At 39.4% G+C, this 24,485-nt stretch overlaps 1 protein-coding gene across 4 annotated transcripts in view; it reads left to right on the top strand.

The window, feature by feature from the left end:
- The window catches only part of RELN (reelin), a 651,259-nt gene that overhangs the window by 251,718 nt on the left and 375,056 nt on the right, over nucleotides 1-24,485 (top strand). For all 4 annotated transcript variants that reach the window (XM_077471873.1, XM_077471875.1, XM_077471874.1 and 1 more), the window contains exons 4-8: nucleotides 12,164-12,234; nucleotides 16,187-16,219; nucleotides 16,931-17,009; nucleotides 22,029-22,125; nucleotides 22,432-22,483. In XM_077471873.1, the coding sequence (XP_077327999.1) occupies nucleotides 12,164-12,234; nucleotides 16,187-16,219; nucleotides 16,931-17,009; nucleotides 22,029-22,125; nucleotides 22,432-22,483 (332 nt within the window). The remainder of the gene's footprint in view (nucleotides 1-12,163; nucleotides 12,235-16,186; nucleotides 16,220-16,930; nucleotides 17,010-22,028; nucleotides 22,126-22,431; nucleotides 22,484-24,485) is intronic.

Below are 24,485 nucleotides of genomic sequence, written 5' to 3'. Positions count from 1 at the left end.
GCGCCACACACTGAATGGTGGGTTTGTCCAAACTGTGCTACCAGTAGGCAAGCCATATAGGGGTGTGGTTAAATAAAACTTACTCACTGCATACCTGGTAGACATATGCCACAGTCCTTGTACACAGGGGTCAGGAATGCATGTCGCACAATTGAGCAGAGCTCAGTTGTTAGTGTCACACATGGTATAGGGCTCAGGAGAGTATATTCCATAGAGTGCACAGCGCAAGAGTGCATATTGCACAGGGTGCAGAGTCCAGGAGGCATATTTGACAGGATGCAGAGCTCAGAAGAACATGATATCTGGGATCAATCAACTTGGTACATTCAGCCTGCCCATTAATGTTTCAAATATCCGCTGGTTCCTGCAGAATAGGCCAAGATTCGAACCATGTATGGCCAGCCTTACTTAACCAGGGTTCCTCCAGAGTTTGCTAGGGGGTCCTTGAGCAGTTTTTTTATGGTAACATATACTTGAATTATTTCAGAATTTTTAGGGAGAAGGAAAGTTACATATCTTCTGATCTTGCCCTCTTCTGCAATCCTTTTGGTCCTAGTCTCACCCAAAAATGTAATGACACATACCTAAATAATCCGCCTATTTCCTTTCTATCTCACAACACAATCCCTTTAAAAGAGTATAAAAAAATTGCTGATAGTACACCTGGTCAATGCTTCCCCCCCCCCCCTTTTTAGTCAAGCTTTGTAGAATGCTCCCTCCCCTCCATCTTCCGGAAAATGGCTCTACTTGTGGAAGACATTAAACTCCTGGAAGACCTGACAAGATCCTTCAAGGGAAACAATCTCTAAAATACCCAATGTTCCGTTGTTCTACTGGATAGATTTCTCTTTTACTGAGGAATGCAAATTACTCCTTTTAGGCTCCATTTAACCTTCTGCATTTCAGATGCTCTAGACCTCCACAAATAATGAAGTCAATTTATTCTATACTATGGACCCTAAGGTATATCTTTCCCCACCAACCTAATTAAGACAAATACTGTATGAATTTTGAGTCTACTGAATGGAGAATGTTATAAGATAAAATTTGGAAATATTATGAGATAACATTTTGGAGCCTCTTTTATACAATTTTGCTTTTCAGCACTTGGCACTTTTTTTTCTACAATTTGTAAAATTGTAACTGTAATGCTAAAGGGATAAAATACAATAATTGGTGAAAACTGCAAAAGTATTTTCCTGCATATTCAGGGTACTGTATAAGCGAAAGCTCTGTCAAAGGGGTTTAGTTTGTTGGATTATGTATGTTATAAATGGATTACAGACATTTTTTTTAAGGCTGACCAGTTATGACAAGCTGGTTATTGCAATACATGTGATCATAGGCGTGCACATGTGGTGTCCCAGGTGTACCTGGGCACACCCTAATCGCCACGTGCAGAGCCGATTTCCCCTACTGCCCAGGCTTCCCCCGTGTTGGCCCCCTGCTCTGCAGTGCTTCTGGCCTCCCTCCTCTTCTCTCCCCCCAGCTGCTGCCGGGGATGTTTCAGGATGGAGGGGCTAGTAAATATGTAATTTGCCAGCACCTTCCTTTTCTAAATGAGCACAGTGGACACACTCACTCACTGTGATCATTCATAACTACAGCATGGTAAACTGTGTTTACAATGCTTCAGTCTGTGAATGAATAGGAAGCCGCCGAGCACAGAGCACTTCCTATTCATTCACTGTCCTGTGTATCTGAGGCTGCAGAGAAAGTCATGTGTGTTACGGTGCACACCCTAATGCAATAGGCTGCGCACACCTATGCATGTGATAGAGATCAGTTTAATGTGAATGGTCTTGACCATGTGTTAATAATTTATAACCTTTATTTATATGTAATTAGATACATTATATACCCTGTAAAGTTCAGGGGTGAAAGCTACTGTGATAGTGTTTTGAGATCACATGCAAAGCCGTTTCTCATAAACAAAACAAGTCTTTATTTTCTTCAAGGCAGAAAAAAATTGTGCTTTCAGCAGCAAACGTAAATACCTTTCCACCAGAAAAAAGAAAACAACAAGATTTAGTTTTAGTAAAATGAAACATAACAAGTTATATGTGGCATTAGGGAATTACCCACCGGCAGGACTGCCCTGATTAAAGCAGCTCCCCGTGTGCAGCACTCTCCAAACTCCTACTACTCCCCACCTACACTAGAAGATTTCTGTCTTTTAAGTGCTGTTTCCTGATAGTAACCTTAACCCTTTCAGGACCAGAGTACCCATAATCAGCGGTGAAGGTTCTTTCCCACCTGAATATCTCTCTGAACCTCCAAAATTCTGGATGCCAAATAGGAAATTATTATTGCAGAGAGAACTTTAAGTCAGTCCTCTCCTTTATGATTGCACTGTCCCTGAACCTCCCACCCTGCACAGATGAGGACCACTTAGTACACCAAAAACCATCCCCCTTAACGGGACCACAACCCAAATATGGGTGAAACATAACACCCATCCAGGACCCACCTTTGACATCCTGTACAACCTGGATGCAGAAACACATGTTCATTAGGTATGCAGACTTTGCCTCCTTTTTATTCATGCTATGGAATAGTTGTACCTTGTCAACCCTCACATCTGCCTGCCTGGTGTGTCTGATTAAAAACAGACTCACACGGCACCACTTTACCGTCATTTTAGTGGCACTATTCGGCCGTGGGGGGGGGTCTTAATCCCCACTAGCAGCCGAAAAAGGGTTTGGCGGCGCTGCCCCATTCATTTCAATGGGCAGGGGTGCTTTAGGAAAGGTGTATACACCGCTCCTACAGTGCTGCAAAGATGCTGCTTTCAGGACATTTTTTCCTACAAGTGCACCAAGACAGGAGAGGCTCTTTATAGGCGCTATACAGGCGCTATTTTTAGCACTGTAGCGCCTGTAAAGCGCCTCAGTGTGAAAGTAACCTTAAGGTAACCACAGACCATTAAGAATGCCTAGGTTATAAGTCACAAGACAGACTTGCAATTTGTATTCAAGTGTAAAGGAGAAACATTTGTATTCAAAACAATATTGCGATTCTATGCATGCGCCCTCTGCCTTCATATCATGTATGGATAAATATGTGAGCATTTAAGGAACTTATATAGGAACTTATATAGACTATAGAAATATAACATTTGGGTGAATTAGTGGGGGGGGGGGGGCAATCCTCACACACAGCCCCTCAACCCAGTTGACCCCCTTGACTCTGTGAAGCATGGCAATCACATGGCTTTGTTTATAAACATAGATTTACAGTTGTCTTAGGGTTACAATTAATTTAGGATAAGTGTGTTACTTCAGGGATGGTGTTATCTTAGGGTTATGCTTACCTTAGCTTAGGGTTATCTTAGGGTTAATGTTACCTTATGATTAGGGCTAAATACCGGACATTTTTACCTTATTGTATTCCCTGCATTAAGCTAAAAAATGTCCCTCCTTTCTCCTCTCTCTCTGCTCACAGAGGTAGCAGTGGGAGCTATTGGCTCCTACAGCTCTCAATCAAATGTCTGTGAGCGGGGGGGCAGGGCTAAGCCACGCTGTGCTTGTCAATAGACACAAACAGCCTGGCTCGGGGGTGAGCCCCCAGGTGCTTCCAAATAGGATGCAGCTTCCTGTAGTGGCACATTGAGAAAAGGTGAAGCCCAGATGTCAGTGGGGGACCTTAGCAGTGGAGAATTGGGAGCCCCTCTGTGCAATATCATTGCCCAGAGCAGATAAGTATAGCATGTTTATTATTTTAATTAAAAAGAAAATTAAACTTCACAATCATTTTAATGTTAGGGTTATGGTTACCATTAGGGTTAGTAGTAGAATTTCTAGGCCAGCTAGGGTTCTTTGGCTCGAGAACAGATCCACAATAGGGGTCAGATGCTGTGGTTAAAGTAGTGGTCAGGTGCAAGTGGTTTGAGTAGGGGCTGGGAATGGAGTCAGATGAGGTGGTTAGAAGAGGGGGTAGGGATAAAGGTCAGGTGCAGTGGTTAGGGGAGAGGGTGGGGATGGGGTTCAGGCATAGTGGTTAGGGAGGGGTCATATGTGATGGTTAAGGGAGGACATGGAGGACAATCCCCACCCCTAACCACTATGCTTGAATTCAACTTCATCTCTTCCCCTAACCAATGCACTTGACCCACGTTCTCATCCCCTCCCCCAGCTACTGTGCCTTGCCGTCATCCCCACCCTATACCCACTTATATTTGAGGGGAAGATTGTAAAAATCAGGCACAGTAGCCAGGGAAGGAGGTTAAGATGGAGGTCAGGAATGGTGGTTAGGGGAGAGGTGGGGATGAGGGTCAGATACAGTGGTTAGGGGAGGAGATGAGGGTCAGGTGTGGTGGTTAGGGGAGGGGTTACATTATCTAACAGAGTGAGGATTCTCTAACATCATTCAGGAGAAGAATCCATTGATTGGTGCCAGAGTAAGGCTAAGAGGATATACAACTAGTGAGTGGTGTCTGGTGTCATCTAGGAGTGGAGGCACTGAATTCCAGCAGGTGTTAGTGCAGTGGTGACTGCAATGTCAAAGGGGCAGAGAGGATTTACAATTATTCTCTGGAGGAAACTTTGGATATTGGAGGTACTGTTCCTTCCCTTTTAGTGTGCTGGATGACTTTATTCAAGTAAGCATTTGATGTAAGGAGCAATATCAGTGACAAGAGCCATTTGTATGCTACTCTGCTTTTATGGAATTAACAATTTTGTGTATGTATAACATTGTTTAGCAACACAGTTTGAATATTCCAGCACTATTTCTAGAGACTAGGCTCAAACAAATACTCTGTAAGGCCTCCTGCATGCGACGCAGGTGCTATTCTCATACTATTGGCTCTGTATGCCACCAGAATAAAATTAACCACTTGACCACTGGGCACTTAAACACCCTTAATAACCAGACCAATTTTCAGCTTTCGGTGCTCTCACATTTTGAATGACAATTACTCAGTCATGCAACACTGGACCTATATGAAATTTTTGTCCTTTTTTCACACAAATAGAGATTTCTTTTGGTGGTATTTAATCACCGCTGGGTTTTTTATTTTTTGTGCTATAAAAGAAAAAATACAGAAAATTCTGTAAAAAAAAATGAATTTTTCTTTGTTTCTTTTATAAAATTTAGCAGATTAGTAATTTTTTCTTCATAAATTTTGGCCAAAATTTATACTACTGCATATCTTTGGTAAAAATAAGTACAAATTGGTGGATATTATTTGGTCTTTGTGAAAGTTATAGAGTCCACAAGCTATGGTGCCAATATCTGAAAATTGATCACACCTGAAGTACTGACGGCCTATTTGAATTCTTGAGACCCTAACATGCCAGAAAAGTACAAATACCCCCCAAATGACCCCTTTTTGGAAAGAAGACATTCCAGGGTATTTAGTAAGAGGCATGATGAGTTTTTTTAAGTTGTCATTTTTTCCCACATTTCTTTGCAAAATCAAGATTTTTCTTACTTTTTTTTTTCACAAAATTGTCATATTATCAGTTTATTTCCCACACACAGCAAATGCATACCACAAATTACACCCCAAAACACATTCTGCTATTACTCCCGAGTATGGCGATACCACATGTGTGAGACTTTTACACAGTGTGGCCACATACAGAGGCCCAACATGCAGGGAGTGCCATCAGGCGTTCTGGAGCACCCAGGACAATTCTGACATTTCTCTCCTACATGTAAAAATCATCATTTATTTGCTAGAAAATTACATAGAATCCCAAAACATTATATATATATATATATATATATATATATGTTTTTTTAGCAAACACCCTGGAGAATACAATGGTGGTCGTTGCAACTTTTTATCTCGCACGGTATTTGCGCAGCAATTTTTCGAATGCTTTTTTTTTTGTGCTTAAAAAAAAACACAGTAAAGTTAGCCCAATTTTTGCATAATGTGAAAGATGAAGTTACACCGAGTAAATCGATACCTAACATGTCACTCTTCAAAATTGCACACGCTCGTGGAATGGCGCCAAACGTCGCTACTTAAAAATCCCCATAGGTGATGATTTAATTTTTTTTTACTGGTTATATGTTTTGAGTTACAGAGGAAGTCTAGGGCTAGAATTATTGCTCTCACTCTAACGTTCGCAGCGATACCTCACATGTGTGGTTTGAACACCGTTTTCATATGTGGGCGGGACTTACGTATGCGTTCGCTTCTGCATGCAAGCACATGGGGACAGGGGCACTTTAAAAAAAAATAAAAAATTATTGTTCATTTTACTTTATTTATTTTAGTTTGACATTTTTTTCCCCAAAAATAAATTTTTTGATCACTTTTATTCCTATTACAAGGAATGTAAACATCCCTTGTATTAAGAATATGGCATGACAGGTCCTCTTTACAGTGAGATATGGGGTCAATAAGACCCCGCATCTCACCTCTAAGCTGGGAAGCCTGAAAAAAAAAAAAAGATTCTGGCTTTGATCGTATTGGCGAGTCGGTAGAAGCACCGGAGGGCGGTGGGGGGGGGGGGTGTCTATGGCTGGGAATTGCAGGGTATCACCGACTATGGCTGGGTATCTCCGAGTATGACTGGGTATCTCCGAGTATGACTGGGTATCTCAGAGTATGGTGTTGCAGAGTATTGCGTTGCAGAGCATTGCAGGGTATTGGCGGGTGTTGCAGAGCATTGCAGGGTATTGGCGGGTGTTGCAGAGCATTGCAGAGTGTTGCAGGGTATTGGCGGGTGTTGCAGAGCATTGCAGAGTGTTGCAGGGTATTGGCGGGTGTTGCAGAGCATTGCAGGGTGTTGCAGAGCATTGCAGAGTGTTGCAGGGTATTGGCGGGTGTTGCAGAGCATTGCAGAGTGTTGCAGGGTGTTGCAGAGCATTGCAGAGTGTTGCAGGGTATTGGCGGGTGTTGCAGAGCATTGCAGAGTGTTGCAGGGTATTGGCGGGTGTTGCAGAGCATTGCAGAGTGTTGCAGGGTATTGCAGAGTGTTGTTGCAGGGTATTGCAGAGTGTTGTTGCAGGGTATTGCAGAGTATTGCAACAGGGTATTGCAGAGTATTGCAGAGTATTGCAGCAGAGTATTGCAGAGTATTGCAGCAGAGTATTGCAGAGTAATGGCAGGGTATGATGGGGTTACATTTCGGTGAGCAGCGATGTGGGCACTGCAGATGCAGCCCACAGCACTGCTGACACCGATCTCTTCCCCCCTCCGCTGTACCGATCGGTACAGAGAGGGGGACGGAGGAACTGGCGTCATAACATGACGCCGGTTTGTTTACAAGTGATCACTCCGTCATTTGATGGAACGATCACGTGGTAAACGGCCGCGATGAGCGGCCGTTTACCGTGATCCGTGATGCGCCCGGTCCTGTGGACCCGGCGGTCATGGATGCTCTCCAGTGCGCGCCCCAAGGGGCGCGCGAGAGCGGAATTCTGGGAGGACGTCATATGACGGCCTCTCAGAGCTAAACAACCGCCCTGTAGCCATCATTTGGCTATAGGGCGGTTGTTAAGTGGTTAAAATACAACAACACAAATGAATGTGAAGTGCAGACTTTCAGCTTTAATTCAAGGGGCTGAACATACGTGTCAAGTACAAATTTTAGGAACTGCAACCATTTTTATACACAGTCCATCCATTTTCAGGGGTTCAAATGTAATTGGAAAAAATAATATGATCATAAATAAAATATTCATTTTTATATTTTGTTGAGAATCCTTTACTTGCAATGACTGCCTGAAGTCTGGAGCCCATGGACATTACCAAAGACTGGGTTTCCTCTTCTATGATGCTTTTCCAGGCTCTAACTCCAGCTGTCTTCAGTTGTTCTTTGTGGTTCTTTCTGCCTTTAGTTTTGCCTTCAGCAAGTGATGAAATGCATGCTCAATTGGGTTGAGATCAGGCGATTGACTCGGCTATTGCAGAATACTCCACTACTTCCACTTCTTTTCCTTCAAAAACTCCTGGGTTGCTTGTCCTCTGTGTTTTGGATCATTGTCCTTCTGTACTCTGAAGTGCCATTCAATCAACTTTGCTGCATTAGGCTGAATCTGGGCTGACTGTATAGCTCTAAACATTGCAGAATTCATCCAGCTGCTTCTGTCTTTTTTCATATCATGAATAAACACCAATGACCCTGTGCCACTGGAAGCCATGCATGCCCATGCCATCACACTGCCTCCACCATGTTTTACAGATGAAGTTGTGTGCTTTGGATCATGAGCTGTTCCAAGTCTTCTCCATACTTTTTTCTTCCCATAATTCTGGTACAGATTAATCTTAGTTTTATCCATCCAAAAATGCTTTTCTAGAACTGGCCTGGCTTATTTATAGATCTATCCATCTATCTATCTATCTATCTATCTATCTATCTATCTATCTATCTATCTATCTATCTATCTATCTTTATATAGATCTTTTTATATCTTTTCTATTCTTCAGGCTTATGAATGGTTTGCACCTTGTGGTGAACCCTCTGTACTTGCTCTCGTGAAGTTTTCTCTTGATTGTAGACTTTGACAATGATACCCCCACCTCCTGGAGAGTGTCTGGATGTTATGAATGGGTTTTTCTTTACCATAGAGAGGATCCTGCGATCATTCACCAGTGTTGTCTTCTGGGACATCCAGGCCTTTTTATAATGCTGAGCTCACCAGTGTGTTCTTTCCTCAGAATGTACCAAACTGTTGATTTGGCCACTCCTAATGTTGCAGCTATGTCTCTGATCGATTTCTTTTGTTTTTGAAGCCTTACAATGGCTTGTTTCATTTACATGGTCAGCTCCTTTAAACACATGATGTAGGTTCACAGCAATAGATTCCAAAGGCAAATACCACACTTAGAATCAACTGCAGACCTTTTACCTGCTTAATTGAGGAAGAAATAACAAAGGAGTAGCCCACACCTGGCCATGAAACAGCTTTTTATTCAAGTGTCCGAATACTTTTGGTCCCTTAAAAAGGAAGGATGGTTATTCTTAAGAGCTGTAATTCCTAAACCCTTCCTCTGATTTGTAAATGTAGATACCCTCAAATTAAACCTGAGAGTGTGCACTTTCAGCCCATATCCATTATATAACTATAGCTTAAAAATGTTTTGGTAAATACCTGAAAAAACTGAACTTGTGCCTGTGTCCAAATATATATGGACCTAACTGTAGGTGTGGTGGGTACAGCCAGATGTTTGCAATCAATAAAGGCAGTTTAGTCTGTACAAATCAATGACTGGCTGACACTTTCCAGGGCTGTTCACATATAGTCCCACAAGAAGCAATTATATGCAGTTAGGGACAGATATGCAGTTCAACATGCAGGCTTTTTGTGTCCAGGGCTGATCATCTGTCCCTTACTACAGGTAATTGTCCCATGTGTTATTACATTAGAGCAGTTACACAGCCTGTCTTGATTTGTACAGGATGAGTGGGGGCAGCTGATCACAAACACCTGGCCATGTATGCCTCAGAAATACACTGATCTGGGTGGTATATGGCTCCAGGTGGCCATGTGAATGAGACATAATATTATTTTTTTTTAATTGTATCATTGACTTACATTGTGATCATCCCTTCTACATGGGGGAGATGTAGCAATGGGCAGCCCAGGCCTGACAGAGGAAGCAACATTTCTTTAAAATAGACTTCTTTTTAAGGAGAGGCTTCCCTTGGGCTGCGCCAGTGGGTATATCCATCCTTTCATGCAAATGGTAATTTGGTGACTTCATGAAGTTCTAGGAGTTTTAAAGGGAAGGGAAGGTGGCCAGCCTTCAGTTCCAGCCTTCAGTTTCATTCCTTGAAAGAGTGCAAAAAATACTTGACCCCCTGATGTCTCCATAAACCCCTAAGTGGAGAGATGGGCCCTTGCACAACATTCCTTTCAAAATATTGAACTCATCTTGGTCAAGAAACCTGTAACTTGGCTCTGTGGTAAGGTTCTTCCTGATAATTTCTCCTACTGTACTTTTTCTCCCAAAGAGGCTTCATTTTTGTGATCAGCTTATAGAACACCCAATGAAAACCAGTCTGTGCTCCTACTGTAGGGCAAACTTGTAAGGATCTCAGGGACCACATATTCCAATGTCTATTTTTTTCCATACTTTTGTTCTTTTCTGAAAACATTTTCCACATCAAGGCCAAAATTTGAGCTTTTGACATGGCCGTCATTGTTCAATAAAAATTCTCAAGCATTAGGTCTCTATGATGATTCCTTTCCAATGTAAGAAGTATATACCAGGCAATATATATTCAGTGATATGTCTTATAACCTCAGGTTACAGATATCTGTTCTCAAAAAACAGCTGAAGTTCCACATTTGACCAGCTCCGTGACCTAACAAACATATAACTGTGTGTCTGGAATGCACCATAACCATTAATGAGGAAAAATCATTCATTTGACAGTGGCAGGACCCTGTGTTCCATCATAAAGTGTCTAAATCCTGTCATATCAATATTTTTATGGCAACCTTTTCCTCTTGCATATAATCCATTGCCAAACTGGCTTATCCAAAGCCACCTCCTAAAATGACACTATGGAACATGAATTCTGTAGCTGTTATAGCAACCAGATCTGTTCTCTGGAGAATAAAGGAGTGCCTGGAACCAGGTTTATTGGCAATATCACAAATCAAGGCCACAGGCTCAAGGACTCTGGCTGTTAATTTTTCAGAAGGACATTGGTCTTCTACCTGTTTTCCAGTTGTTTTGCATGTCTTTGCAGACTCATATTTTCTCTTAAAATTATCCTGAATGTAAGTCAATGTCTCCCTGGGTCCTAAGCCCTATCTGGCAGGGCAGAAGACCTAATTTTAAGTAATGTTTACTGGTCTTGTCCCTCCCCCAGTTGCTTATACTGTTTGCATTAAAAGAAATACACGTAATGATGTATTATTGAATACAAAGCTGCATCAAAGTGGAACTAAAGGCAAGAATAATCACCTATGCTTCAACGGTCCCTCGCCAGTGCTGGCATCTCCACCCTGGCTTCTTATGGGTACCAGTCTTTGGCTGTCTTGATTGGCCAGTGCAGGTTGACATTACTGGCAATGTGCTGGAAATGTAAATGGAGCTTACACTCTGCAGAGGATTGCCTGTCACTGTACTGTTGGGATGACAGTTGGTGAAGCTTAGTAATCAAATCACAACATCCACTTGACTTATATTCTACAAAGAATTATGCTTACTGTTAGAGTTAGAGTTAGGCTTACCTTTAGGGTTAGGGCTTTTTTGTTTCAAAGAATAGGTACATATACTGACCTTTACATTTGCCAGCACTAGAGTGAAAGCAAACAATAGTTTTGAATACCAAAAGTCTAAATGCAGTTGGACAAAATGCAGGTCCTCAACAGGGAACATCCCTAACCTATACTATTGGTACCATTACTGGTTAATAGTATGGTGAATTGATATCTTAATGCATACAATTTGTATAAGGTCTGTAGTGTAACTTGTGTGATGAACATCATTTCCATGTCTCTGTTGCTTGCAGACATTCATTTTATGTAATTGTTTCAATGACCTTTTAGGAAGCCCCTTTTTTTTTTTGCTCTAAATAGTATTTGATGTTTACAAGGCTAGGGTTAACTCAATGGTATAATGGCTTTTTGGTAGTATATACTGTACATATTTTAATCAAAACTTTCAGTAGTACTACTTATTTTAAATTACACTTATATACTATTCAACATTTATAGCATGAATGAATACATAAACAGTACATTTCTGATAGAGGGTTGAGTCAGTATCATGTTGACATGTGTGGTAGCATGAATACATATATTAACAAAAATATAAAGAGATTCAGAATCAAGATACAGATAATTGCCAATTGCTTTGTGCTGTTAAATTACAGAAATACATTTTCAGTAACATGTAAACTTGAAATAACCTGGTTCTGATGAAGTATTTCCAGTGACATCTGCATAGGATCATGGTGCACATTGACTACATATTTGGGTGCATTTATTAGAAAGACAACTTGTCATGTATAGTAATCTAGCAAACAGTCCAATTTAACACTACTAGTGGTAAAAATGGAAAAGGCTGATTGTGAAGGGTCATTAACTGTCACATTAAATGAATGCATTGAAAATGTTATATACAGTGTGCATATACATATACTGTGTGCATATATACTGTGTGTGTGTGTGTGTGTGTATGTATATATATACTTTTTTTTGTCTTTTTACCAAATCATAGACTGTATGTAATATTTGCCTACAGGGCTACCGCTACACATAGAGGCCAGGTTATATTCAAAGATGCCCTCGCCCAACAGCTGTGTGAGCAAGGAGGTAAGGGATGATGAACATTAAAATTTTATGGATATGTTGTTTTCTTGCAATATTTTTCATATCTCTGATATTCATTGTAGGGGATTATTTTATTGATCAAAGAAGACTGTAGCTTTATATATACGCTTAAGGCACTTGTCCTCTCACAGTCATTGGATCTGTTACCTTTTATCTTTACTAATGAGGGACCAAGGGACTTCAGCTTTAAGGCTAATGGAAGACACAAACATGTCAAGGAAAAAAAGGCCTGAAATACATATCAAAGTAGAATATCAAGCAGCCATCATTCCATGCCAGGGTTTGGGGAATTGGCCTTGTTCATAATGCAATTACTTGCCATTAATTTGTAATAGCAAAACAAGACATTACCAGTGAACATATGAAGTATTAACATGTCATATAAATTAGTGATTATATACAGTTTAATATTATCTTCTAATTGCGATCTCTGGCACTACTCCTATTCCCTGAATGCTTAAGAACCTAAGTATGTTCCAGACTTTGTGCCATAGACCAGGACATTGGCTGACCCCTTTAAAGCAAGAGTTCTTTCCAATGTCTGCAAATAATTGTCCTACTAGGGCATAAAGAGCTATTAATATTATTTATGTTGGGCATCAGAGACCACTAATTGACTTCTGAATTGACATGTTATTGTATGACAGTTTTTAAAGGTGTTATCTTCTGTTAAGGATATGCTGTTTTTTGCCCTGCATGCTGATCACATTCTGTGATATTGTTTAAGACTAGCCTGCTGACATCTCATATCATGTAGCAGACATAGCACTGATAGAGATGGAAGTCAGGGAAGGCTGAAAAAAAGTAAAAAAAAAATTTCAGTAATTTTAGAAATTATATTAATTTGTGGCAGATTCAATAAATAGAAGAAAAGAATCTAAGCCCACAATTGGAGGTCTTCCCTATAGCGAAATCCAGAATTCATGTTTAATATTTTCCCAAAATAAAAGGTGAAGCCTGGTTGGTTCCTACTGCAGTTTCAGAATCTATGACATTTAAAACTTTTCTTTTGGAGTGTGATGAATCTCTTCAAAATGTTCATATGTAGATAAAACTGGAAAATGAAAAGAAAAAAACAAGCTGATCCACATAAAGCAAGTATTGTGTAGCCTTATTTGGCAATGCCCTCAGATGACATTTACCCTATGCATGCAATCAGCAGTCTCTTGGCCTGGCAGTGTGGCTACACATGGGAGATTTTTATTAAATAGAAAGATAGTTACATAAAGAAGGTCTTTAGTACTTCATAACATTTTTTATTGCCATAAAAAACTGCTGGAAATGTTCTGTGTAACATCGGAACTGTTTTTAGGCAGCTGTTTAATCACTTCTTTGACAGATGTAAAGAATAACATAAGATATCTTTGAAGCCTATTTTTACCTGAGCAAGTGTTTTCATCTTGGTCTAAACGCTGCTTGCCACTTTTTAAAAGCTGCCATAGCAAAAAGTCTGATCTGTCTGACGCCCTCCAGGGTAAGCGCACACATCTAAAAAAAAGAACAGTTTTAAATAAAACATACTGACATTCCAGTAAAATAAGTCTACTAAGTATTCACTTAGTAGACTTGATTGTCAATAACAGGAATAATTTTGTTGCATAAAAGTCTTTATACACACTAAACTAAAGTTCACAAGTTTATAATAGTCGGGAATACGGCATAAATTGTAGCTCAAAGCAACAGCAAATTCTGCCAGTAAACTGCAGAAGCTATCCAAGAAACACTGCAACAGTGAAAAAATAGTCCCTCAGTTTTACTTTAATGAGGATTTTATATAAAATCCAGTGCAACAAATTTCAGAAGACTCATCACAGGACACATGGGTGGAACTGTAGACTCATGTTATTTGATCCTCTGCTGTACAACCTCCTACTTATAATAGTGTTTGTGAGTAAAGTGCAATAGTCTCAGACATGGTAGTAATTTAGCCCATTTAATGACTTAAGCCTGTTGGCTTGACTTTTTGCAGTCTTAGATTTAGAGCAATTTAAAAGGCAAGTTATGTGTGCTAGTGAGGCAGCCTTCTGCAGAAAATGAATACTAGAATGAGAAAGGTGGCCATTAAGCAGGCTAGCATGTCGGTTTAAATGCAAGACACTGCGCCATTCATCTAAATAGCAACAGGTCTTATAACATATATTTTTTAAGGGTCACCCACAAGTGATAGTTTAGGTATTGGTGAAACTTAAAGTATAAGTAAATTCAAAACTTTTTTTTAGTTTTGGATAGACTGTGGGTGGATTTGAACCCCTGTCAGTTTTTATTGCTTTCTGTGTCCCCATTGTGGAGATTCACCCTGCCTATTTTTCCTGTTTTCAATTAACATTGAAAGTGAAAGTAAAAGGAAATCTCAAATGTTTGGTTGTCCCCAAAAAAGTAATAGAGGGGACATCTTGGAGGCACTGGTTATGGTGACCTGGGGACCCCAATGAATTCCTATAATTCGCAGGGATTTCCTCTCACTTTCTGTTTGGCTGTGGGACAAAAAGTGAAAGGAAATTTTTGCAGTGGGACACAGATGGCGAAAAAAAAAAAGTTTTGGCCATAGTTCTGCCTTATTAGGCTGAGGCAGCCCTTGTCTTCTTATGTGTCTTGAATAGTCCAATAGCATGATCCCCCACAATAGTTTCTAACTCTGTTTCTGTCCAGTTAGGAGTAATAAATTTATTAATCCAACGGGGAGAGCAGGGAACCCTCCTAATGTCCACAGTAGGTATGCAGATGGGTACATAAACACAGATATCTCACCAACAGAGTCTTTGACAGAAACTTTCAGGGGAACTCTTCATTAACCTCCCTGGCGGTACGATTATTTCGGATTTTAGGTGCTAAAAGCGGTACCATTATTTTGCATGAAGATTTGGCGTTTTATATTGTAGTCCTGCAATTCTTAGGAATAACTCTCTTAAATCTGTCCAAACCAGAGTCTAGCAGACATCCCGGGTATGATAAAGTTTGAAAAATTAAATCATAAATTATAATATAATAAATAATTATAAATAATTGTACCAAATAATAATATAACAATAATAAAAATTATTCAATAATGTAATCAAATCAAAAACACAGAAATTTGCTCAGTTGCAGAATTGTCACTGTCATTACTTTTCAGTATTTGATGACGGATCTCCCCACAAATCGCTATCGCTCAATTCTGCGAGTGATTATAATTTATTATCGCTGTTTTCTAGCTGGTCTAAAATCATTTTTGATGTACAGTGACAGTTTTGGTTGCTATGGACAATCTCCAGTTTCCAGGCATAAAGAACAGTTTTTATTATATAAAACTGCATGCAGGACACTGGGCAGACCACTAGGGACAACGGGGATGTGAAATATTTACATACAGCAATGTAATCTGTAAGATTACATTATACTGTATGTATACTGTTTGTTTCACTTTTTGAATTTGGCGCCGATCTCCGTGCCCGTGCGTCGCAACGCTCGCAGGGCACGGAGATCGGCGGTGTGATGCATCGAGCGAGACACGGCTCGCTCGTACAGCGGGGAGACAACGCTGGATCCGAAGGAGAAGGTAAGTAAACCTCCTCCTGGATCCAGCGACGCTGTCCCGAGTCTGACTCGGGGATACCGCTCTTGGTATAAAAAATCCACCCCGAGTCAGACTCGGGAATACCGTCAGGGGGGTTAACTAAAAAAAACTAGATACACAGTTCTGGATGGCTGACTCATTAACAAAACTGTAGTTTGGGCATTCTTATAACCAGAGGTTATACACAACAGCAAGCCTTCATAACATAATATCTAGCCTTTTCCCACTGACCAAACAGACTAGACAATAGTTTATATTTTCTATGCAAAACTAGTTGCAGCACCAGCCAGGGCAATCTCTGTTTCCTCTTCCTGAATAACATGAAACATTCTGGTGGAATTCTGAAAACAATGTAAATAACCTTTTTTTTTTTTCTTTAAGCTCCGACAGAAGCACCTTTGCGTCCAAATTTGGGTGAGTCATAACTCACTTTTATCTTATGAAGCATGCTACATACACTTCATAATGCATCTGCATAAATATTAAATAATTTTGTTTTTGCTCCCCTCCAGCAATCAGTAGAAGCGCATGACATTTTCAATCACTTTTCTGTGTTTTGCTTTGGCACAATATTGATTTATGACACAGTAAACAGCAGGCATATTTACTGTGATGCAAAATGTTGATGCCTTGCCAAAGTAGCAATTCGCCTCGTATGGTTTATTCTTGGAAGCATCAGGCTAATAAGTTGAATCTGACTTGGTGTTTTAAACACTACATTTAACCCAATAATCATACTGAAAAACTGCTTTCTTCATCTCTTTTCTGATATTTTCTGATATTTTCTTTTAATGAGCTAACAGTTGCTTATGGACTTTTCTACTTTGCTTGGCAATAGAAGAGTATATTGTTACATTTTTTGAATTATTATCTATATGTTTTACTTTAATGCAGTGGGTGGTATGTAAATTAGCATGTCATATTGTTGAATTTTGAAATAAATAATAAATGAAGAAACTGTAGTGACTGGATTTTTAACATGTTGGAAGCATAATAAAATATTATTGTTCACATTTCTGAAATGAATAGCACAATACATTGTCCCTGAACTGTATTACTGTATATATATATATATATATATATATATATATATTTTATAATATTCTGAATCAATTTGTTTTACAGCTGAAATCCATAGTGAAGGCATTATTTTACGAGATGATTTTGATTCTTACAAGCAGCAGGAATTAAATCCAAATATTTGGTATGTGCTATACTGAATTGGTATTGATAAATAGCTGTGTTCCAGAGACATAGAAAATGTTGTAGTTTATGGTGATTGTAAATAAACCTGCTTTATAATCGTAATGCTATCAAGTTTTATTTTGAAATTGGACTCTTCCAAATTTATATATGGGAAAGAATAATTTAAAAATGATTGTAAATGCTGTATTTCAATGTTTAAAATATTTTTTGTATGAGTGTATGATTTGCGTTATAATAGTTAAAGTGGAACTTCACTCTCCCAATTAACAATGATTTTTTTTAATACTCATGCTGCGAGCATTAGTTGATAGATAGGAAAGTATAACATATTAACTTGTTGTTGTAAACTTTTTTTTTTTTACATTTTTCAATTGCTTCCTGTTTTTTTGCCTAGGGGAAGAGAGGAGGAGGGGTTTTCTTAGCTAAATATATGACATATAAAACTACATAAATTGTTTGCCCCTACTTAACATGGCGATGGCCAGAAATGCTAGGGGATGGTTTCCAAAGTGATTTCTCAACAAAATAAAACTTAGAGACATGGATTGATGGGGCCGTTTGCTTTGAATATTAAAAATGTATTAAATAGTGTTTTTGGTATGTGGTGCTCAGATGCAGTGACGATCCACTTTAAGTATGTTGGGGATAGAAAGAGCTTGGTTGTCTTTTTAATACTAGGGGTCACTTTTCAGCCTCCGATCTGGAATGGCATAGATACAGTTATGATATACTTATAAATATAAAATAAAGAGCTTGGTTAACAAAACAAATTATAGGTAGATATATGTGTATTCAATAAAATATGGTGAATACATCCATTGGCCATATCTGGAACACCAATACAAAATATTATAAAAAAGGTTTATTTCATTGTCATGGTTGTCATGATTTATTGGCATGATATCATGCTTATTGGTTGACCCGAACCCTCCATCACCCTGTGAGAAAAAAAAATTCTGAAGCAGTTGCATGGAAACTAACCTGGGAATGTCAGACACGGCTTCATTTCCTGAGCCTGCCCCTTCAGGTCCTACTTGTACATCAGAGAAAATCAACACCTCTGCCAACTTGCAAGCCATTGAGCACTGCAAATCCTCATGGATGGGAAGTGTACATTATCTTGCAATGGTGTGCAATCTGATCCACCATGAATTTTGAGATATTGACTGAGGCAGATGACAGAATATCAATGTTAGTGGATTCCAATGCCTCCCATGCCATCCTACTAAAGGAACTGCAGCAGACTGCAAAGCAACTCTCAAAAAGGGAAAACTACCTCTGCAGGAATAATGTAGGGGTGCTGAGCCTACCTGAAAGTGTAGAGTGCCTCTAGCTTGAGACCTTTCCAGAAGACCTCTTTAACCACTTCAGCCCCGAAAGGATTTACCCCTTAATGACCAGGCCATTTTTTGTGATACGGCACTGCATCGCTTTAACTGACAATTGCATGGTCGTGTGATGCTGTATCCAAACACAATAGTGCTTTCTTTTGGGGGTATTTGATCACCTCTGTGGTTTTTATTTTTTGCGCTATAAACAAAAAAAGAGCGACAATTTTAAAAAAGCAATATTTTTTACTTTTGCTATAATTAAATATCCTCAAAAAATCAATAAAAAAAATATGTTTTTCATCAGTTTAGGCCAATATGTATTCTTCTACATATTTTTGGTAAACAAAATCGCAATACGCATGTATTGATTGGTTTGCGCAAAAGTTATAGCATTTACAATATATCTATAAATAGAATTTATCCCCATTTAAATTAACAGGTTTGTTTTCTGGTACTGTATTTTTTTTTAAATGTTACATTTTAATTATCACATACTTTGTTCCCCATGCTGTACTAGTAACACTGGGAAGTAGAAATCAAACATGAAACTGTGAAATATATGTGAGATGTAGCAGATGCTTCCTTTCTATTAACTGTTGAATGAAACATATTCTACAGCCATCATCCTGTAAAGAATTGAGATTATGTCATTTTTCATACATAAAACAGATAAACATGAGTGTTAATAGATGCAATGATTTCCAGAATCAAATACAAAATGAAAGCTGGAGGGATTATTTCCGGTACTATGGAGTTGCTATTGAATGAACTGCTGGAACTATGTGTGGCTAATTACGAAGAATCATTACTTTGACCCCTTTCACACTGGGGTGCTTTGCAGGCACTACAGCACTAACAATAGCGCCTGCAAAGCGCCCTGAAAGAGCATCTGCGGTGCACTGGCAGGACGGTAAAAAAAGTCCTGCTAGCAGCATCTTTGGAGCGGTGTATACACCTCTCCTTCACCGCTCCTGCCCATTGAAATCAGTGGGGCAGCGTGGCTATACCTCCGGCAAAGCGATTTGCGGTGGTTTTAACCCTTTCTCGCTAGCAGGGGGGTAAAACTGCCCCACTAGCGGCCGAATACCACAGCTATAACAATGGCAAAGTGCCACTAAAGATATCGTAGTTTTACCACTGACCCCGCTCCTGCCCCAGTGTGAAAGGGGCCTAAGTGATTTAATGCATGTGAGCATCATCCAAACCAAACATGGCATTCATATACATTGTATATAAAGGCATGGCAAGCACGATACTAAAAGATGAAGACTATTTTTCATTTATATCCATTTATATAATGTTTTTGTTACTGGTAACAGTAGAAAATGTAACTTCAGACAAAAATCTGTAATCCAGTTACCGGTATATACCGGTTAAATTGAATTTTTGAACCTGAGTGTAATATATAAATAAAATGCATTCCCCTGTTCCTCCCTCCCCTTGATGACCATGCAGTACAATTTTTTCCCCCCTTCTATTGGTTGAACTGGATTTCTTTTTTTCAACCAGAACTGAAAACTTATTTTTAACAATTACCTGTTTGTAGAAGTGAAGCTTGTGTTGTGCGGTACTGGACAGAAGAAATGCCTTTACACATCACTGCAGCCTTCTGCTGAATTTGTTTCAAGAGCCCTATCATTCAGTGGTACAAAATATACACACATTATTCAAAATTATGAGCACAGATAAGTCCTGGATACGAAGAAGGGCACAGCATTTCTACATACATGGGGGGAATTAATAAAAAAGGCCTGAGAAAGTTTAATCTAAACCTGAGGGAAACAGCTTTCTATGACTTTCACTTACCTGAGTTACCTGAAGATGTCAATTGATGAAACACATGTAGAGGCGGGGCTTCAGGCCTGTCACTTGTCCTGTTGGCTCCAGGAGACAAGTCAATAGCAGAGAGGGAAGAGGGTAGGCGTCAACTGGATATGTAAAAAGCTTCTGAAAAGGTTGTTTTTTAATGTCCAAATAAAAACTTACACTGTCCAAACAGGTGTGGATGCCCAAAAAGATGATCAGTCCTAGAGTGATCCCATGCCATGATATTGGCCAGTAGATGGAGCTGTGAGCTCTGAGCGCGTAGCCTATGTTGTTTTCAGATTGACAGGCCTCAGCTCTGATGCCCACCCTGTTCCGGTGATGTCAGTTTAGCTTCTGCGTTCCAGGTTGGTCAGCATGGAGCTTCCTGCTTAATGGCACACACAACACAACCAGTAAGAAGATCTGCATTCCCAGCAGCTGGGGGACCAGTGGCGGAATCCACAGAGTGACATCGGATCACTTTAGTGCTGATCATTTTTATGGGCATCCACACCTGTTTGGACAGTGTAAGTTTCTATTTGCACACCCTTTCCAGAATCTTTTTACATACCCACTTGGTACCCAACCCCCCAACCCCCCAACCCCCTCTGCTATTGACTTGTCTACAGAGGTCATGAACACCCTCTGAGGATGGCTGCCTCCTTCATTGTAAATACCAGTTACCAGCAATGAACTGTTTAAAATAGCTATTTCAGCTAACACACATGTTTTTTTAACTAAGGACACTACACCATTTGGAGCGCCAGAATCCCCCTTTCTTATCTGGCTCTAGGAGACAGCAGAGCGACAGCGTTCTTGCTTACAATAACGGTTGGTTATTTTGAGTGCCAATTCAGATTTTTTTTACTATGAATGGGATACTTTTTATAGTTATGTGATTTTATACATTTAATAAACACTGCACAATTAAGTATTTTTAATTTTGGTGCTGTTGAATGGAGAAAGAGAATAGTATCAGGGGCTTGCTGGATGGTGGAGGCTGAAAAAGAGAGGAGGTTTTCTCTGTGAAAAGCACACTTGGACCTGCTTATTTCTCATAAGAGGTCATGGTTATCTGGTGAGTGATCACTTTATACATTATTGTCACCTGTGGTGTCACGTGAGATTGGAGTTTGGGTCGGCACATCTGATGTGTGATCTAAAGAATTGAAGGAGAATTGATTTAATGAGAAATCAAAGAACATTTGAATACGAGCAGCATTAGAACATGGGACTTTTGTTGTCACATGAGAAAATGGATTTATAAATGCTATAATTATTGTGCAATTTTTTTATTTGTAGAACTTATTGATTTGATATAGCTCCAGCTCTTTTCTTTATAAATGACAAAAATGAATTATTTATTTTAAATAAACTGAAAGTCTTGTCAGTCCAAAACTGATTTCAGTTTTTGTTAGGTACTGGAGAGGTAAACCACCTAATGGTTTCTTATATTTCTGAGGACTCTTATGATGAGATCCCAGTTATTTAGTCACTCAATTTGGACATTAAAAAACCCCTGCTTTGCACGCTGGATTTAAATTTTTTATTGTATTCCAAGCTTCAATGATGTGGCAACATAGAGAAGAAATATGACAGAGATCTCACCACTGGAGTACCCACAAAGATATTAGAAGTCAGTAGGTAGTGCCACTCACCTGACTTATTCATGCACCCACCTTTGAGTTAATGTTGATACATTTGTCATAAACGTATGCACTACTTTTTGAAGGTGATTTTCCACTTATGTAGTTCACATGCAAAAAAAAAATAAAAAAAAAATGTTAGTTCATAAATAAATAATCTGGATATAAAATGGATTTATTTTACGAATGCATTTTAAAACTTACTGTATTCTGTGTACAATTTTTGTTATGCAGGATGCCATGCAGAAACTGTGAAGTTGGAGAGCTATGTGGTGTTATAATGCATGGAGGGGCTGTTACATTTTGTGACCCTTATGGACCAAGAGAACTGGTAAGCCTTCTACATATAGGATAAATTGACGTTCAGTGCCAATCAGGAACAAACCATGTATTCATCCTTTCAAAGTAAAGATCAGATAATAGTAAATACAATTATAAACCGATTTGTCATGTGCGATGCAGAAACATTACAGGGGTGTTTTGCTCTGATTTTAAAAAAATATGTATGCACTGGTGTAACTACCATATCCATAGTTATCTATTGGCTTGATATAATTTTTCTACATGCAATTTGTGTTGTAATTTACATTTTCTTTATACCAACCAAACAACAACTAACTTTTTTAAATTTGTTTAGTTAACAACCAGCCTTAACACCACTACAGCTTCAGTTCTGCAGTTTTCTATTGGTAAGTGTAATTTCTATGATATAATATACAGTTTTGCATGTTTTCCCCAAATCTCTCTTTCAGGAAAATAGGCATCTGTATCTGTGGAAACAGTTGGATTTACCACCCACCCTTTGGCTCCTGGTTTCTTGCTATTGCAAAATGACAGCAGTTGCCCCATAGCCACGTGCATTCCTAAATGGGATCTGGATTAGATAAATTCCTTGATGAACTTACACCTTGTGCTAAGGCTACAACCTACAATACAAATACACCATTGTGCAGTCTAGGCAGTATTTTGGCTATCATGGGTGGCCTTATCTTCAGCTCCCAATGGGGCCTGGCAACTAAATTTATTCTGAGACAATAAGTTGGGGATGTAGCCAGCAGCAACAACAGTGAATTTTGACTGTTGAATCAGTTGATAAATATGAATAGAAAGGGACAGCAGGCCACAGAAAGGAGTGCTTTTAGAGCGGTCTGAGACCGCTGGATAAACATTTAAGCCCGGTACACACTATCAGTTTTTTTGTTTTTTTTTGTTCAACCCAGTGGGCTGAATGAAAATAAACTGAGGAGCTTGCTGTACTAACTATCTGATGTTAATACGGCGATCTCCCCGCTGAGCTATTGTGTCTGGGGGGAAGTCCCCTTGTCAGAACACATTGGCTGCCAGCGTTGATCGGGTTCCGAACGGATGTTGGTTTTACAGCTTGCCCATTCAACGGAAGATGGCTGTTCGGGCAGATTCTGTTGTACAGGCTGGTTTACTCTCATGAGCCGAATGTCGGATGGCTACTGTTGAACCAGCCAATACCAGCTGATATTCGGCCAATGTCTACCAGGCTTTAAAGAGAAACTGCAGTCTGCTCACATAATTTGTAATAAAAACATCATTGCCATTCTTAAGCTTCCCTTCAACCACTTTGCATATTATTTTATATATACTGTGATTCTGTACTTGCCAAATATGTTGCAGAAATCTCCCTCCACTGAATCTGGCTGCAACCATTTTAACTGTGGGCAGCTGAAGCTGCTGCCTGTTCACTTCCTGGATTTATTCAGACACACAGAGGCACACCTCCAGCTCTGCAGCCCTGCAGCTCTCATTGGGCCTCTTATGATTCATCCCCCCTCCCTACCTGGCAAACTCTCGCGAGAATGAGACAGAGAACTGTGCATGACATCATAAGCCTAGGCCAGGGGTAGGCAACCTTGGCCCTCCAGATGTTTTGAAACTACAAATCCCATGAGACATTGCAAGACCCTGAAAATCACAGGCATGACTCCTAGAGGTAGAGGCATGATGGGATTTGTAGTTTCACCACAGCTGGTGTGCCGAGGTTACCTACCCCTGGCCTAGGCTAATGACCGGTCAAGAAACAGCAAGTGGGCTGTATAAGGTATATACTGGCAGAAAAAAAATAATGTTTTTACTATCCAAAGTTAAAAAAAGGGCAGAAGATTTAATCGATGGAAAGTTGAAAAATTACTGAAGGTCTGATTTAAGTTAGCCCTTAAGTGCTAGAGCGTAAATTCAGACTATTTAAAGCTGTTTGCTCTATAAACTATTAGGAATTATTATTCTCAGATAATGTTTTGCCATTTATATACCTATTAATCTTAGATGGATACCTTGTAATACATACATATATACTGTATATTGGTTAAGCCAGTATATAAGGCATTCTCCCAAATAAATGTGAATAGTAATTAAGAACTGCTCATTTAGTGAAATAACACATAGATTTCACGGTCTCTCTCTGTCTCATATAATGTAAATAGATGTTTTAACCAGTTTATAATTAAGAATACAACGTTCACTGAAGTTAACTGCTCTGTTTTAAATGCCTATCTATATTGGCATTTAGAATTAACAATAAATATTTTTCATGCTCATTGTTATTGCTTGCTGTCTCAGTTCCTGCTTTTACAAGTGTAGCTGACACATAACATCCATTAAAAAATAACTGTACTTTTGTTCAGAAAAAAACATTCTCTTCTGAGTGCTCAGTGTACATTG

The sequence above is a fragment of the Lithobates pipiens genome, unplaced genomic scaffold, assembly GCF_037356315.1.
Source record: "Lithobates pipiens isolate NorthernLeopardFrog02 unplaced genomic scaffold, aLitPip1_a1.2 Scaffold_8, whole genome shotgun sequence".
Classification (NCBI taxonomy): domain Eukaryota; kingdom Metazoa; phylum Chordata; class Amphibia; order Anura; family Ranidae; genus Lithobates; species Lithobates pipiens.
The sequence above is the reverse complement of the archived record's forward strand: the minus strand, read 5'-3'. Positions and strand labels throughout refer to the sequence as shown.